The following is a 17,954-nucleotide window of genomic DNA, read 5'->3' as shown; positions in this document are numbered from 1 at the left end:
TTCCAGTTTTGATAGGACAAATGACATGGTGAACCAGGCAGTTAATCACATTGTGCCTCAGTTTCCTCATCATTCATTCATTCACTCAGCAAATATTTACTGAGTGCTTGCTTTGTTCTAGGCACTGTTGTGGGTGCTGGCAGACATAGCAGGGAACAAAAGAGATTTTTTTTTTTTTTTTTTTTTTGAGATGGAGTTTCGCTCTTGTTACCCAGGCTGGAGTGCAATGGCCCGATCTTGGCTCACCGCAACCTCCGCCTCCTGGGTTCAGGCAATTCTCCTGCCTTAGCCTCCTGAGTAGCTGGGATTACAGGCACGCGCCACCATGCCCAGCTAATTTTTTGTATTTTTAGTAGAGATGGGGTTTCACCATGTTGACCAGGATGGTCTCGATCTCTTGACCTCGTGATCCACCTGCCTTGGCCTCCCAAAGTGCTGGGATTACAGGCTTGAGCCACCACGCCCGGCCCAAAAGAGATTTTAAAAATTCCTTTATGAAATACAACATCTAAAAAGGTCTCTGAAAATAAATATACGAAAGACATAACTTTCAAATCGGGTACCAGCCAAAGAGCTGGCTGACCCAACAGGCAGAGCACCAATATGGGATGGGGCCAGGGTCACTTAAAACAGTATTCGTTCCTTTTGGCTTTACAGTAAGATTGAATAAAAAGGGTTCACTCTTTCCATAGCATCTTTTCTTTCACATCTTTCCTTGGGACCTGGCTGAGGGCCCTCCTGGTACTCTGCTGAATGCCTCCCCAGCACCTGGTTTCCACACCAGCAAACCCTCTCTTGCCCTGAGTAAGTCTTTTCTCTCTCTCCTTCTTTTTCTCTGTCTCTCTCTCTCTCTCTCTCTCTCTCTCTCTCTCTCTCTCTCCCCTGCAGTTTCTTTCTGGCTTTGGCTGTGAGCAGCTTTCAGGCTATTTTCAGTTCTCCTGTGGAGCTTCAAATAATACACATGCGTCTGTAATTCTTAACATCTCACTTGAACCACCCCTCCTCCCACCCAGTTGTTTATCAAAACGACTTAGGAGGCCTCAATGAACTGATTTGGCTCTGCTGCTGCTGCTGCTGCTTCTGGTAGGGCTGCAGATGAGCAGCGTGAAGACCAGGAGGCCTGCAGCAAGGGGGAGGAAGCGAGGAAGGAAAAATCTACGTGAGGCATGCCCAAATTCTCCAACAGGCTAGAAAATTACCTGTGGATGGGATTCAGTCGTCCACACTGCCTGATGTCCGATCCTCCATGCTGGGCCCAAATCTTCTTACTTCAGAGAAAAACGGGCAAACTCCCATGCTTCTTATGTAAAACCAGAATTAAAGCACCCTTTACTTACTGTTTTAGTATAAACACAATGCAGAGATTCTTACATAATAAAGAACTAAGAGTAACACTTAGCAACCATGGCTCACAGCCCTTCTCAGCTCCCCAACATTCCTTCTAGAGATATGAAGCCTGTCATCACCAGCCAGGCAGAGGACAAACATTTCCAATAAAGATAGACAACCCATGCTCTGCAACGCCTCAGCCAGAAGTGTTGAGTTGTTTTTAATTTTTTACATACTCCATGCCTCTGGTGCGTCTCCGCCTCCACCTCTAAATTAATGAAAAACATTCATTCCTGTGGGCATAAGTACATGAGCGCAAACACACACACACACACACACACTGAGGTTCTCCCAGAATCCATGCGCCCAGTGTCAGTGGTGTCTGGCAATGCAGCAGAGCCTGTTTTAAGATGGAAGCACTATTCTCCCCACGCGCTCAGGGTGGTGTGGCCGTCTGCCCAAGGAATAGGCTTGTCTGATAAACTGCTGCATCTGCAAGATTTCTATCTCACAGAGCAGTCATCACGACAGGACATCTTGCTAGCTCCTAAAACCCCAGGGGATGATGGAACTTAAATAAGATACTAACGATTAAAGCCAGGAAGCATGGCACAATTTCGAGGCAATAGCCAATTTGAGGTTTCAATACAAACAGTAAGTTTTGTTTCTTACCTCAAAGGATGGAGAGTGGAAGAGAACAAACTGGTCTTTCCAAGTAAGGCCTTGGAGCTCAAGTTCTGGAGACTTTGTCCACGATGCTCGGATGAATGGAGGCCTGCCCCAACCTGAACCACACCTGTGACTGCCTTCCAATCCTCCCATTCTCTCGTTGTCCATCCTGTCTTTTTATTAAATGGAGGCAGTCAGGCTTACCTTTCTCTTAATTTTATCTTGAAGTCAAGGCGAAGACAAATAGCGAAGAACATATTGCCTTATTTTAGACATTCAGGAATTGGATCAGTAGGCCCTTACCCATCCTAGGTGGAGGAGGGAGGTGGAACACAGTTCTGCTCTGGGGCAGAAAGCTCTTTCCTACTCACCAGAAAGGTTCCCCGGGATGGCGAGAACTCTTTGGTCCAGGCATTACACCCAATGCAATGATCTGGTTAGACTACGTGTAGATTATAACACATTTTGGATACTAGGGAACCCTGCCTGGGGCTGCAAAGAGCACTGGGCTGAGAATCAGGACCAGGCTCCCTGACTCCCGGCAGGTCTTAGCTCTCGGTATCCCAGTCCAGTGTAGCCTTTGAGCCAACAGGATCGGATCCCTGCAGGTCCCAGGCTCTGCCCCAGAGCAGCTGAATACAAATTCCTGGTGTTGGGGACGCAGGATTCTGCCTTTTTACAAGCACACTAAGGTGTGGGACCTGCTCAGGATCTGGAGGTCCTTATCTGGATCTTATCTAAAACTCCAGGGGATGACAGAGTTTAGCAACCATTACTATCTTATCTTAAATAAGACAGTAATGATTAAAGAGAGGAAGCACGGCCAATTTGAGGTTTCAATACAAATAGCAAGTTTTGTTTCTCACCTCAAAGGATGGCGAGTCCCATCCTTTATCTGGAGCCCCAGGAACTTGAGTTGTAACTGTCCCGTTCCCTTCCTGCCCCAGCATTCTATGTTTCCGCGCAGAAGCCCACGTGGGTTTCTCAGGTTGGTTTCTACATTCTCCACCCACATTCCTGTAGCACCACTGGTTACTTCACAGACCGCTGTCAGTCCAGCAGGGTTCAACAGGCAAGTGACAAGTAACTCTAACTGTATTCCAACCTACTTAGAAAAATAGGTCGGTGGATGCAATAACCACACGGGTATTTGAACACAACTTGCTCCCACATCAGAAAGAAAATTGGTTTACTCCACCACTTGCCGGGACTCTGCAGGAAAATCTCACTCTGATAAGGATTATCCATCTCCCTCCGTGAACATGAAAGTGATTTTGGGGGGTGTGGGCAATCATTCTCAGCTAATTTCTGGGGGCTTCTGATAGATTAGATTTCAACTCTTCAATAGTTTGAGCGCCGGATACAAAGTAATTTCCCCAACCTCTAGAACTGATGTGGGGAACAGTCAAGTTAGCCTGTTTCAAAACCCTATTTTCATGGTTGATCTCTGCACCTTTAACCATAGATAGTTCTGGTTAAAGGTGGTTAAAATGGTTAAAATGTCGACGAATGAAGACAAGGACATGGTGTTCATCTTTTGTAGATCAATTAACTTCAATCTTTTTGGGTTTTTTTTTTCCAAGACAGGGTCTCACTCTGTCGCCCAGGCTGGAGTGCAGTGGCGTGATCTCTGCTCTCTACCACTTCTGTCTCTCTCCCAGGTTCAAACAATTCTCTTGCCTCAGCCTCCCAGGTATCTGGGATTACAGGCATGCACCACCAGTTCTAGTTATTTTTTGTATTTTTAGTACAGATGGCCAGGCTGGTCTCAAACTCCTGACCTCCAGTGATCCACCCACCTCAGCCTCCCAAAGTGCTGGGATTACAGTCATGAGCCGCTACACCTGGCTATAACTTCAATCATTTTCTTTCACAGAAATGAAATGTCACTTTGAAAGTGTCAACCAAAGGAATCTAAGTAGCAGTGTTGAGTTAGCTGCTGGTAAAATAACTCTAGGTCTGAGATTCTTGGTTGGGTCAGAACACTCTCCTTTAGGTACTAAAGAGACCAGTAGTATGTATGGCCATAAATGTCCTCAGGCAGAATCTCTTTTAAGCAGTTTTGCAATATCGTTTTCTCATTATAACCCAAGTTAACTCATTAATTTTATTATTTCTCCAGAAGTAAAGTTCTCTAGAATAAAACTGAAGTCTTTCTGTAATTACCACTTACCTGCAGGCTGGTTACTGTAGAGCAGCCTGGCTCAGTGTCTCTGTCTCAATCACTCCTTCCTCCCTTTTTAGGATAAGAATATCTCCCTTTCTGAAACCCCAAGCCTTACTCTCCAGGCCCCAGATACTGAGGTCCAAAACTACAGAGAGCAACACAGAGGAGACAGCAAAGGGCATCCCCATTGCCCGGGCTTTACCAGGGACCAGGGAACAAGCCAGCGTTTGCTTGGTAGGCTATTAAATGGGAGAAGGGAAAGGTGGAGGTAAATGTGAGGTTTCAACTTAAATCTCTGAATTTCCTTGGCCATGGCTCACACCTGTAATACCAGCACTTTGGGAGGCTGAGGCAGGCAGATCACCTGAGGCTGGGAGTTCAAGACCAGCCTGACCAACATGGAGAAATCCTGTCTCTACTAAAAATACAAAATAAGACTGGCGTGGTGGCACATGCCTGTAATCCCAGCTAGTCGAGAGGCTGAGGCAGGAGAATTGCCTGAACCCGGGAGGTGGAGGTTGTGGTGAGCTGAGATCACGCCATTGTACTCCAGCCTGGGCAACAAAAGCAAAACTCCATCTCAAAAAAAAAAAAAAAAAAAAATCTCTGAATTCCCTTGTTCATAGTGGTAATATTAACAGCTACCACTTCTGGAGTATTTAAGTGTGTGCTAGCCCTTGGGGTGAATGCCTAAATGCATCACCTTATTTAATTCTCATAACATTCTTCTGTCCCTCTCCCTAATCGCCAGACTATACAGTCTAAGGAGTCACAATTTCCTTACCCTCTTCCACACTGCAGAGTTCTAACGATCAAATAAAAAATAAAAGGAGACTCATGAAAGACGAGCACGGGTCCAAATAAGGAAAGGGAGCGAAACCTCCGTGAAGGGCCTTTAATGTCAGAGAGAAACTGTACACCTGGGGCAGAGATGACGAGCGCGCCGGCCGCCAGCCTGACCCATTGCTGCGGCCTGGGGTTGCCAGGCCTCCCTCGGGTGGAGGAGTGACAGCGGCAGCTTAAGCTTCCCCTTGCTGGCGGGCAGGACAGCACAGTGTCCATGCAACCCGGTCATGCCCCCAGGCTTCTGCAGCCCAGGCACAAACATTCGGTTCAGGGCTTTCCTGACACGTCAGGTCAAATGGGCCCCTTCCCTCCTCGGGTGGGGAACTTGTGGCAGCAGCTAGTCAACCGTGCAAGGTGAAGAAGTTTCGCTGGAAGGTGGGCCCGAAGTCCGGGAGGTGGTAGAGCTCTTGGTGGTCACTGGGCCAGAGATGATATTGGACTTCTCCTCTTCTTAGGGAAGGAGCCATTCCCGTAACTGTAGATGCTGCACATATGCAAGTGAATGGAGAGTAGGAGAGCACAGGGCCTCTTCTGCGACCAATCTACATTCCGGGCAAGACCCTGAAGACATCGGGGTTGAAGCTGAGTCCCCGCCACCTTCACAGGGCCTCTTGGTCTCGTGGCCAGGGTCATGGGCGGTCATCTAACCAACAAAGACTCCAGACTTCCAGACACGATCATCTCCTCCATCCAACCACAACCTCCCTCCTCTAGGCCACAGTGGACAGACAGTAAATATTTCCAAGTTCCTACATCCTGCGAGTCCTTGCCAGAGACAAAGCCCCGCCACTCACCCCACCAGGAGGGGAGAACCAGCAAAGTCCGCGCCTCAGAGACCTCCAGCGTGTCTTAAATAAGCTTTCCTTTTTGTTTGCATCTTTCCATTATTTAGCATCCATCCATTTATTTACACAAATATAAAATAGATTTATACAGATTTTTATAACATAGATCTTTGTGAGGCAGAGTGCGGGCGGGGCCGGGAGCAGGCCCCCCGGGCTATTTACAGATGTACTGGTCCACGATCTCCGCGCACTTCTTGCACTTGACGAAGCAGCACCAGTGGAACTTGCAGTGGCAGCGCTCCACCTGCACGCTTTTGAACTGGTTGTAGCCTCGGCCGCAGCACATGAGCTCACAGCCGTCCATGCCCTCTGAGGTCTTGTTGCAAAGGCGGCCCTGCGTGCCCAGGGAGCCCGTGCTCTCGTTGCGCAGGCAGTAGTCAGGGCTGGGGTCCACGTACACAAGGTCCTCTGGAGTGGGCTGGGTGAAGCGGCTGTTGACCAGCTCCAGCCGGCCCTTGCGGGTGATGCGCATGGCGGCCGCACTGTCGTACTTCTCCTTCAGCCGGTCCCCCACCTTGCGGAACTCGGCCAGCTGCAGCCAGCAGGTCTTGAGGCTGCAGGACCCCGAGACGCCGTGGCATTTGCAGGCTACGTCTGCCATCTTATACACAGCCTGGGGGAGGGGACAGAAGCGGGTTAGAAGGAGGATCCCGCGGAAGAGGCCCAGAGGGTGGCTGGGGTAGCCACAGGCTTGTACACAGGAGGGGCAGGTAGGGTAGGGGAGAGAGCTTTTCTTTTTTTTTTTTTTTTTGAGACGGAGTTTCGCTCTTGTTACCCAGGCTGGAGTGCAATGGCGCGATCTCGGCTCACCGCAACCTCCGCCTCCTGGGTTCAGGCAATTCTCCTGCCTCAGCCTCCTGAGTAGCTGGGATTACAGGCACGCGCCACCATGCCCAGCTAATTTTTTGTATTTTTAGTAGAGACGGGGTTTCACCATGTTGACCAGGATGGTCTCGATCTCTTGACCTCGTGATCCACCCGCCTCGGCCTCCCAAAGTGCTGGGATTACAGGCTTGAGCCACCGCGCCCGGCCAGGAGAGAGCTTTTCAAATGCATGCAAAGAGCTTTCCAGGGATCCTCGAAAAACACAAAGGGGCACCACAGAAAAGAACCCTAGGGAGGCAAGGCGACTGGTCCCTATGAGCCGGGACGACGGCACTGAGACCCTTTCACTTTCTACTTTACCGGTTTCTCATTCCTCAAAACCTGTTACAGTCAATGCATCGTTTTCACGATCAGAAAACAAAGCTATCTCCATCTTGATAAAAGTCTCAAACAAATAAATAAAAGCCAACAAAAGGCAGCCAGGCACTATAGCTAATGCCTGTAGTCCCAGCTACTGGGGAGGCCAAGGAAGGAGGATCACTTGAGCCCAGGCAAGCTATGATCATGCCACTGCACTGCAGCCTGGGCAAGAGAGCAAGACTCCATCGCTAGAAACAGAGCAAGACAAAACAAAACAACAACACGTGTCCAGCTTTTGCATACATAGGAGCACAAGTCAGAAAAAAGAATCCAGTTGTATCACAGAAATCACTGGCATAGTCCTGATTAGCTCAAAACTCTCCCTGATCCTGTCAAATACCCTGAGAATTAAATGGCCCCTTTGCCCATGTTACCATGCAGTCACTAACTCCACAGAGTTATCAGCAGTCTTGCCATAGCCATCCCATTTGTAAGCAAGACCACTTTCTTCCTCCCTAGCAGCCCCGAGGTGCCCCCTTGGGAGAAGTGGAGTAAGAAAGTGAGGCCAGGTGAAGGGAATGGCAAGAGGCTGGGCCTGCCCGAAGGAGCAGTTCGCCTGAACAGGTCTACCCCAGAAGTCACTGGACCGCCACAACATGGAGTGGACTGGAACTTGGGTTGTTATCCCAAATCAGAACGTCAAAGCAAGAGCAGACCAGAAAGCTGCTTACAAAGTGCTTTTCAGTGGCAGCAGACTCATGCACCATGGCAACCAAATCTGGCGGCAGGCCCAGACGTGCAGATGGCAGGAAGAAAACGCAAGCTGGCTGCAGAACATTTTCTTATACATGGCTATTGTCACCAACTGAGTCAGGACTCATTTTTCAAGGGTTTCTCTTAGATTTCTTTTCAAGAGCCCCCGGATTGTGTCTTTATTCAGAGCTAAGCAGAGACCACTGCAGGTGCAAGAGACAGCACAGTCGTCATCAGGCCTTATGACTGCTGTCAAAAGTCTTCTTGAGTTTTTTCTGGCAGAGAATTATTCCCACTATTTTATGGTGGAGAAACTGAGGCTCTAGAGAGGCTCACTAACCTCCAAGGCCACCCAGAAGGGAGTCAGAATAACAAGCACTTATCCACTCCAATCTCAGGGCTTAAAGGTAGCTTAGAGCAGACGAGGAAGGAAGGCTCTTCCCAAGGTTAAAAGCACCAGCACTTGGCCGGGCAGCTCCAGGCCCAAGACATAAAGGAATTGACACCCCATTCCGACAGACACTTCAAAGACAGGACCTACAATTACCCTTCTGGCCCAAATGCCCTGGGTCTGAGCTGCAGCCTGACATTCCTCTGGAAATGGTCCTTGGTTTAGAGAGGGATGGCAGGCATCTGGCAGTGCTAAAAGGAGGAAACATTACGGGTTGAAAACTGTGCACCTTGCCGCTTAGCACTGGGGCACCGGATAAGCCTCTCTTGCAGGGCAAACACTCAGGCTGAGTTGGGGAAGGAAAGTGGGAGCAAGACTCCAGGGATCAGAATTTTAGGAAAACAAATCCGAGAGGAAGCACACCAGTGCTCTCACGTTTAAACACAACCCCCCCATACTTCCCCTAATTCAAAGACATTGTAGAGATAGGAATGTCTGTATTCTTTTCATATGTTAACTATTGATAATATATATAAGCTCCTTTTGTAGGTGATGGGGGAAATGCCAATTTTCAGCCCAGACTGCTAACTCAAAAAGAAAGAAAAAATGCTCTAAAAAATGTTCTGGTTCCACGATCTGTCCCTGGAAAAGCCCCCTCTAAGCTCGTCTTCCACTTCCATCTAATGGCTTCCCAAGCCTACTGACAGACAGGAATGTTACAGGATTAGGCACCAGGCTTTTATCTGGAAAATGCTTAGAAACCCTTGAGTGGTAAAACAACGTCAACCACTGGCATTGCCGTTACTGTCTACGAAGAAGCTTCTAGAGGCTCTTGCGGGCCAAGAGAAACTTCTGGCAAAGCAGCCTAAGATTTACTCTGTGTCAAGACATTGGATCCTGGATAAGCCTTTTTCCTTTTTAATCTGGTTCTAAAATACCTGTCTATTTTCCATCCCAGCCACCGCTCAGTCCTGCTGGAGAGCCTAGTATGTAGGTGTGAGGAGGCAAGCAGTGAGTACCTCCGGCCTCAGATGGTGACTGATGACTGAGGCCTGTTACTTGGAGAGGGGATTAAAAAATAAAGAGGGCAGGGGTCAGGAGCACTTTGGGAGGCTGAGGTGGGCAGATCACGAGGTCAGGAGATCGAGACCATCCTGGCTAAATGGTCTAACTCGGTGAAACCCCATCTCTACTAAAAATACAAAAAAAAAAAAAAAAAAAGAGAGAGAGAGAGAGAGAGGTCCAGGAAATCCCAGCCTGGAGCAGACACAGGCAAAGAGAGAGCTAAGGAGTTAAGGAAGAGGAGAGGTGTGGGTCCTGGAGGAAGAGGCTAGGCGGGAGACAGGGAAGGTGTGCAAGCCAGGAACAAGCCCAATGGGAGGGAAGGCTGCCAGATAAGAGCCTGGACAAGCAAATGAACAATTAAGGGCAATAAAGTGAGATGGACCGAGCAGCAGGGGAAAGGGGAAGAGTGGGTGTCACCTGCCTGGTCAAAGGCACCTACGGACACCACAGCACAGCTCAGCAGAGCCACAAGCACCTCGGTCAATCTGACCTCTCCCGAGGGCTCCTGTCTGCGTATGCACATGCTCCACCCAATACAGTACACGGAAGGTTAAAACAAAGAGGTAGAGAGGGCGATCCCTGCCCGCAGGAACCTACCGCCAACCTGCCAAGGCAAAGGTAGAGCGGGGCATACCTATGGAGAGCATGAACGCCCGAGCGAAGTTCAGGTGGGAGAGAGATGACTAACTGTGGGGACTGGGGCGGGCAGTGTTGCAACCAGGACCTCAACAACTGGATCCACTTCGGGCATTCCAGAGATCAAGTGCGGACCTTAACCCCTTCGCTGACGTCTCTGCTCCTCAGGCTCAGACCCCCAAAGGCGTGGGCAAATGGACTGGGAGACAGGATGCCTGAGAGGACTGGGTGGCTCCACACCCGGTCTGAGCAGAAGTCACCTGAGACGGCTCCAGCCCCTCTGCCCCAGGTTAGCCCACAGAGATTAGCAACTACCAGAACTTCTCATATCACCGAAGACTGACACCACATTACACACACACTTTTCTGCGAAACAAAAGCAGCCTTTGGAGAGGGGAAGTGTAAGAAAGACCCTGGGCAAATAACCCACTCTGGTCTCTACCTGATGTCCCATGCCTGATGATGCTATGCACACAGGTGCACCACATTCTACCCAGCCAATACTACAAAATCCCCTTTCAGACAAAAGACACTTCCTATCCCATTTCTTTGATATGTGCTCCAATCCGTAAGTTCACTTTTTTTTTTTTTTTTTTTTTTTTTTTTTTTTTTTTTGAGACAGAGTCTCGCTGTTGGCCAGGCTGGAGTGCAATGGCGCAATCTCAGCTCACTGCAACCTCCACCTCCCAGGTTCAAGCTATTCTCTTGCCTCAGCCTCCCAAGTATTGGGGATTATAGGCGTGTGCCACCATGCCTGGCTAATTTTTGTATTTTTAGTAGGGATGGGGTTTCACCATGTTGGCCAGCCTGGTCTCCAACTCCTGGCCTCAGGTGATCCTCCTGCCTCAGCCTCCCAAAGTGCTGGGATTACAGGTGTGAGCCACTGCACTGGCCGCCATTCTCATTTTTCAGTGAGTTCATCTTTGTTATGATACCTCACCTGTGACCTACAGCTAGCTTGACATAGACCCCAGTGGGGACAACCCTCAGAGAAAGAAGTCCGTGCTATTTCCCAAGAGGTCTTTTTCCAGAAAGAGCCTCTCAGCACCCAGCGCTCAGATCTCAGCCCTTTCTCAGGGGAAACCCAGTGCACACCCATGCTGCCCTCGGTCCCTGTCGACACTGGCTATGCAGAAGCAGCGAAAGGCAGAGCTTCCTGCAGGCAGGCCATCCAGTCTGGTGTGGCAGAGGCAGCCATGATGTGGGGGTAGCAAAGAAAACAGGAGGCCGGATCTCTGGAACCAGATGCAGACAGAGAGGAGCCACGCTCTCCAGTACACCACCTGAGGACCGTGACGCTGCTGCTCAGGTGTGCTCTGCACGTACAATGAACCAAGCTCCCCTCAGACTGTATTGTTGTCCCTACTGAAACAGGCTGAAAAGGTGGTCACATCTTACATGAGGCTGGGGAGGCTGCTCAAGCCTTAAACAGATGGCTGTCTTCTCGAACTTCTGCTTAGGTTTAAAAACTCCCAGCACAGAAGGTGTTTGTCATTAGTACTTGAACTGTTTTTTGCCTGGGTTTCTGGATGACTGGGTTTCTGTGATAGCAGTTCTTAAAAGTCAACTCTGGTTTTACCTGAGCCCTTAACACACCATAAACCCCAGATAAGATCTAATCGCGTAAACATCCAATCGCCTTATCTGTTCAAGTGGCAAAGCAGGGGTGGCCAAGATAAGAGTTCTGCTCTAATCCTATGTCTGGAATTCGGATCTCAACATTGCAGCTAAGCCCTCTAGGGACTGTGGAATAATAAAGTGTAAAAAAAAAAAAAAAAAAAAAAAAAAAGCACGTGTGCCCATTGGGAAGTGGGGCATTCTGAAAAGGATTTGTTCAATAATGTGGACATCTAAATTTGCAATTGTAGGGAAGAATCTTCACGGTCAGACAAGCCTGCTTCCCTCATGGCCAGGCCCAGGGCGGGTGGCAGCGCCGGGGAGCGGCCCCGTGGGTCTGCAGTGCGGGGAGGCCCAGCTTACCCTGCGACCCGCCTCGTTGTTCTGCAGGTTCATAAGCACGCGGCCCTGCTCCTCCGATCCCTTAGCAAAGTTCTTCTCTCGCTCCCGGGCGTCCACGAACTCCTTGGCGAAGCGGTAGCCGTACTCCACATTGTCCCCACAACCGCCCCACAGCCAGTCCCGGGGCAGGTCCTTGGGCCGCGCGGTCCTGCTGCAGCCACAGGTGGAGAGCTCGCCCTCGCGGCAGGCGCGGCTGATGGCGTTGACGACGCCCGCGGCGCTCACCGCGTAGGTGAAGGCGGTCTCTCGACTACCTGCAAGAGGAGGCAGGGGCAGTAAGGGGGTGCACGCTCCTCTCCCAGAGACCTGTCCTGCTCCCCATCGCCCCCGACTGACCTGCACACCACAGCCTCCGCTGACACTCCTGGGGCAGGAGATCAGGAGGAGCACTTTTCACTTCCCAGAACTCGGATGCTTGAAAACGTCTTTATAATGGGCTGAAATCGGCTCAGTTTTACTTCCGCCTCTTGGCCCTAGCTCTGCCCTCTGAAACCACACAGAATACAAGAAGTCCCTCGGCCTCGGCCTGCACTAATACCCACTGCAGAAGAGCCTGCCTGACCTGTAGATTCCCAGGAGAGAGACCTCAGCGGAGGGGAGAATGCGCATCGGAAACACACGGAATGAGGCTGAGGAAGAAATCGTGGGATCAATGACAGGACTTTGTATCCTAGCAGGAACTTCTGCCGCATAGATGCCACTTCTCACCGCTCTCTGAGCCACACGTCTGTCTGTCTGTATTGCTGCCATTATCTGGCCAGACAGTGGCAGAGGCCAGGAGTCGAAAGCGAACTAGAATTACAGTGTCCAAAAAACCCAAGCTGTCTGCCTCTCTCTTCCATAGGGGTCCACATTGCCTCCTAACTCAGGAGCACTGGGAATCACATCTACAGCACCGACAATTCCAGGCCCTCATCACGGTCCCTCCAAATACCCAGATCATTTTCCAGTAGAAAACCCCAACTATGGTCCCCTTTACTGCTGCGGCAAACTACCTAAAAATTCATATAATATATGTTCTAGCGCAATAAAATGTCTGTTTCACAATACTCAGCTATCAGGGAAATGTAAGCCCAAATCACATCCACCAGGATGGCTATCCTCAAAAGACATCCAGTAACAAGTTGGAGAGAATACAGAAAAACCAGAACGCTCCCCTATTGTCGGTGGGAGAGGTAAGCAGTGCTGCTCCTTTGGAAAACAGCCTGGGATTCTAAGGCTAACAGTCAAAAGGTTAAACGTAGAGTCCCCATAAGACCCAGCAAGTCCACTGCTAAGAACATAGGCAAAGCTCCTCGTTTTGCTGTGCTCAGCTTTCTTGTGCTGTGCAGGTGTTGTGTTATTTTTACAGATTGAAGGTTTGTGGCAATCCTGCTACACAGCCATCACTGTGACTTTTCCAATAGCATGTACCTACCTTGTGTTTCTGTGTTAGCATTTTTTAGCAATATCTTAATTTTTAATTAAGATATATATCTTTTTAAAAGATGGACTGCTGTTACGTACTTGATAGACTACAGGATAGTGTGAACATAACTTTTACATGTGCTGGAAAACCAAAACATTCACTTTCTTGCAATATTCACTTTATTGCGGTACACTGGAGCCAAAGCTGTGCTGGCTCAGATGTATGCCTCTATACCCAAGAGCAGTGAAAACACATGTCCACATAGAAACTTACACATGAATGCTTCCGGCAGCATTATTAATAATAGGCAAAAAATGGACACAACCAAACTGTCCATCAATGGGTAAATGGGTAATCAAAATGTGGTATTGACTGGTCATGGTGACTCACACCTGTAATCCCAGCAATTTGGGAGACCAAAGCAGGAGGATCACTTGAAGTTAGGAGTTTCAGAACAGCCTGGCAACACAGCAGTACCCCATCTCTAAAAAAGCATTAAAAAAAAAATTAGGCCAGGCATGGTGATTCATGCCTGTAATCCTAGCACTTTGGGAGGCTGAGGTGGGCAGACCACCCGAGGTCAGGAGTTCAAGAGCAGCCTGGTCAACATGGTGAAACCTGTCTCTACTAAAAATATAAAAACTAGCCAGGTGTGGTAGTGGGCTCCTGTAATCCTAGATACTTGGGAGGCTGAGACAGAAGAATCATTTGAACCCAGGAGGCATAGGTTACAGTGAACCGAGCATTGCACCATTGCACTCCAGCCTGAGCAACGAGAGTGAAACTCCGTCTCAAAAAAAAAAAAAAAAAAAAAAAAAAAAAAAATCAGCTGATATGGTGGCATATGCGTGTAGTCCCAGCTACTCAGGAGGCTGAGGTGGGAGAATTGCTTAAGCACAGGAGTTGGAGGCTGCAATGACCTATCATTGCACCACTCCAGCCTGGACAACAGAGTGAGACCCTGCCTCAAAAAAAAAAAAAAAAAAAAAAACCGTATATATATATGCATATATATGTATATACATATGCGTATATATATGTATATACATATGTATATATATGCATATATATGTATATATGTATATATATGCATATATGTATATATGTATACATATATATGTATATATAGTGTATATATATATGTATATATATGTATATGTATATATATGACTACAACACAGATGAACCTTTAAATCATTATGCTAAGTAAAAGGACCCAGTCGCCTAAGGTCACATATTATATAATCAATTTATAAGAAATGCCCAGTAGAGGGAAATCCACAGAGACAGAAAGAACAGTGGTTGCCTGGCGTTGCGGGTTGGGGTGTGGAGAGTTGGGCAGCTCACGGGTATGTAGTGGTGAAAATCCCACTATGGAGTGGTGAAAATGTTATGGAATTAGATCATGGTGATAGTTGCAAAACCTGTGACTGTGCTAAAAGCCACTGAAGTGTGCACTTTAAAATGGTGAATTTCATGATATGTGAATGACATATCTCAATAAAGCTGTTATAAGAAATAATAAATGATATTCATAGGGACTTAGAAATGGACAGAAGGGAGTGATTCTTGGCAGGAGACAGATTCAATCCTGATCTCAGAGATTAAACCAGGTAGAGTCCCACAGTTCTGTCTTGGAAGGTAGAGAGGGAAGCAATCTGAAATCAATCAATAGGCCTAGAAAAATCTCCCCCTTTGCCCTACTTCTTGATTATCTGGGCATGACACAGTGAAGTTTACAAGCAGACCATGCTGAGTGAGTTTGTTTTTCTCTGTTAACCAGTGGCTGGCTTTTGGTCAGTTGTGAAATAAGAACAGCCCAAGAAAAACGGAAATGGCGGCAGGAAGTTACACTCACGATTCAGCCAATAAGACCTGGTCTAGGGGGCTCAGAATGCGACAAGGAGCACTGGGGATGATGGTAAGATGGCCAAAGAGGTTCTTAGGCAGGAGGGTCTGGGCCCCACTTTGAGGAACTCATCTCCTGAAAATGCAGCCTCAACTGCCTGACGTGGCATCCTGGAACAGGAGGGAGCCTCCCGAGCTTCAACCTTGAGCTAGCCTCCATATCCACCAGGAGCTTTCCTTCTGCAGAGTTCCTCAGAGAAGCAGGCTGGATTTTCAAGACAACCCAATCCATCTTTTTGTAATGACTCTAATCACCAGAATGCTCCTTCTTGTATTAAGCTGAAATATGCCTCCTGTGATTTCTGCCTGCTGCGGTTGCACTGTGCTATAATCCTGTTCCCATTTGACAGCTCTTCAGTGTTTGAAAACAACTAATACGCCTTTTACATTTTCACTTTTCCAAGCTACATATGTCTGATTTATTTCTATCATTCTTTAGCAAACATATTTTTCAGAGTTGAATCAGCCCTCTCAGAATTGCCTTCTAAAACGAGGTACCTGCAGCTGAACTAACACACCAGACCTGGTGCACACTCTGATGGCTCTAACCTATCCTTACTCTCTGGGATCCCAATTTGTCCTCCGCTGCACTGCCTGCCTCTCTCAGTTGGGTCTCCATCAGAAGCTGGGTGTGGGTAGCTCTGCCTCCACGGGGCAGCCTTTGGGCCCTTGGGTAAGCCCAGTGAGTACCCTCTACTGTTGCTACCCTTGGCAAGAAAGGAATAATTCAGGGCTTCAGGATGGATATGCAATGTGGTGTTTTATCTATACATGCAACCGTTTAACCATCTCAAGAATAAATGGCTAAAAACAAAGCAGCCATGGAGCTACTAGAGGGACATGCGCCTTTCCCCCACAGGAGACAGCAGAGCAATTTCATGCCCTCTCTCTTCCACAGCAGCCCAAGGTGTCTCCAAGCTCCCTAGGCAGAGGCTGGGGCGACTCGGAGGCTCCTCCGAGGGGCTCTGCCGCCCTCTGGTGACTGACTTTTGCTACAGCTTCCAAGGCAAAAGGAAGCCTTAGAAAGTCATTCTCAACATAGGGCAAGGACTCACCAGGAGCTACTCTGGGCCCAGTGGGGAGGAAGAGAGGATAGCGTACTAGGTAGCATGAGCCTTCAGGGCAGCTATAAAAAGGAAGGAGGAAAATGAGGCAAACAGAAAGGTTCCATTTTGTAACAGAATAGGGCACAGAGAGATGGGCTCTCTTCGGCAGGGTGTGCTTTCTCTGGGCACCTAGGGCACCCCCGAACCCAGCACGGTGTCTTTTCCTGCCAACCCCTTTCTTTCCTAAAGTACAGCCTCACTCTGAGGCCTTTATGCACATGAAACACACATGAAGAGGATCTAGCCAATAGCAGGCCTGCATTAGGTCCCCAATAAACATGAACCCCACTCAAGAGATTCGAGAACACCCTGCACCGAGGCTTCCTAGTTTCCTTGCCCAAAACACAGGGCGGGGAGTGCTGCCAAGACTTTCGCCAGGGCAAATACCAAGTAGATTTGAGAAGAATCAATAAACTGAATGAATCACACTAAGCACCCAAGTCCACTCTTTTGGGAAAGCAGCCCCATAAGACTGTCCCAGAAACACCAGGACCTTCCTTTTATATATCCTGAGTTACTACTGAAGGAAGCAAGAGAGCAGCAAGGTTCAACATGTACTTTCCCCATCTTTAATTCCCTCTCCCTTTTTTAAAAAAAATTTTTTATAGAGACAGGGGTCTCACTATGTTGCCCAGGCTGGTCTTGAACTCCTGGCCTCAAGGAATCCTCCTGCCTCAGCCTCCCAAGGTGCTGGGATTACAGGCGTGAGCCACTGCCTGGGGTCCTACTTCTCAATATGGGACAGAGAGGGTAGGGAAAGATGTCTGGAATAAGTGGGAGGGGGAAGGAGCCTTCCAAGTATTCTCCGTAAGAGAGGAGCAGGAAATCTCCACCTCCCCAACTCCCCTGCCAGGCTAAAATCCCTCTCTGGGGAGACTCCAGCCTCAGGTAACCTTTTGAAGGGAGGTGTTCTGGGAGAATGTCAGGCTGGAGGAACACAGCGTTCTAACACTTCCCTTTTATGGCCCTGGGGATAAGACCCAGTAGAATAGGGCCGGATTTCTCAATTTCTCGCCAGAGAGGGGAGGATTGCATTTCAAAAGGACGCAAAACAATTAGACCTCACATCACACCTCCAGTTAAGCAATTGGGTAGCCCAAGAATCCTTGGCCAGCAGTGGGAGAGGGGAAGGGACAGGAGTCCAGGAAGACTTGGCCCTCTCCCTCTCATCTTTGTCTTTCGTCTGACCCCTTCCCCCACGTTCACACGTCCCTTTTAAATGAAGAAGCTGGGACTGGATGGGGTTAGGGTTGTGACGGCTATCACCAGTTTGGCCCGATATTTCTATCCCTCTTTGGAAGGTTCAAGTGGAAGAGGCAAAGATCCTGCAGACACTCAGGGCTGCAATTTCTCGTTCTCTACCCAAGGCTCTTCTTTGCGCTGAGAGACAAAGGCAGTGGCGGTGGGCGGGCCTCCTAATCCCTCCAGGTCAACTCAGGTATTCTGCCCCCTCTCAGGGCAAGTCCCAAGCAGCCTGTCCCCGCTGAAGCTGGAAGGCAAAGGACTAGGGAACGCCAAGCTGTGGTTACTGTAGTCTCCCAGAGCCCGCTGCCTCGAGGGCCTCTCTCAGTGCACACCGCTGCCAAGCCTAGAGAGAACTCCATTAGGCCCCATCTGGGCTCTCCCT

General features: G+C 48.9%; 1 protein-coding gene across 1 annotated transcript in view; it reads right to left on the bottom strand.

Annotated features, from left to right (window-relative positions):
- Window positions 1-5,047: 5,047 nt before the first annotated feature.
- The window catches only part of WNT5B (Wnt family member 5B), a 123,279-nt gene continuing 110,372 nt past the window's right edge, over window positions 5,048-17,954 (bottom strand). The window contains exons 4-5 of the mRNA XM_003934479.3: window positions 11,867-12,159; window positions 5,048-6,469 (exon numbers count right to left, since the gene is read on the bottom strand). Of these exons, the coding sequence (XP_003934528.3) occupies window positions 6,011-6,469; window positions 11,867-12,159 (752 nt within the window). The 3' untranslated portion in view covers window positions 5,048-6,010. The remainder of the gene's footprint in view (window positions 6,470-11,866; window positions 12,160-17,954) is intronic.

Source organism: Saimiri boliviensis, chromosome 7, assembly GCF_048565385.1.
Source record: "Saimiri boliviensis isolate mSaiBol1 chromosome 7, mSaiBol1.pri, whole genome shotgun sequence".
Taxonomy (NCBI): domain Eukaryota; kingdom Metazoa; phylum Chordata; class Mammalia; order Primates; family Cebidae; genus Saimiri; species Saimiri boliviensis.
This window is presented reverse-complemented; position numbering and strand designations above follow the sequence as displayed.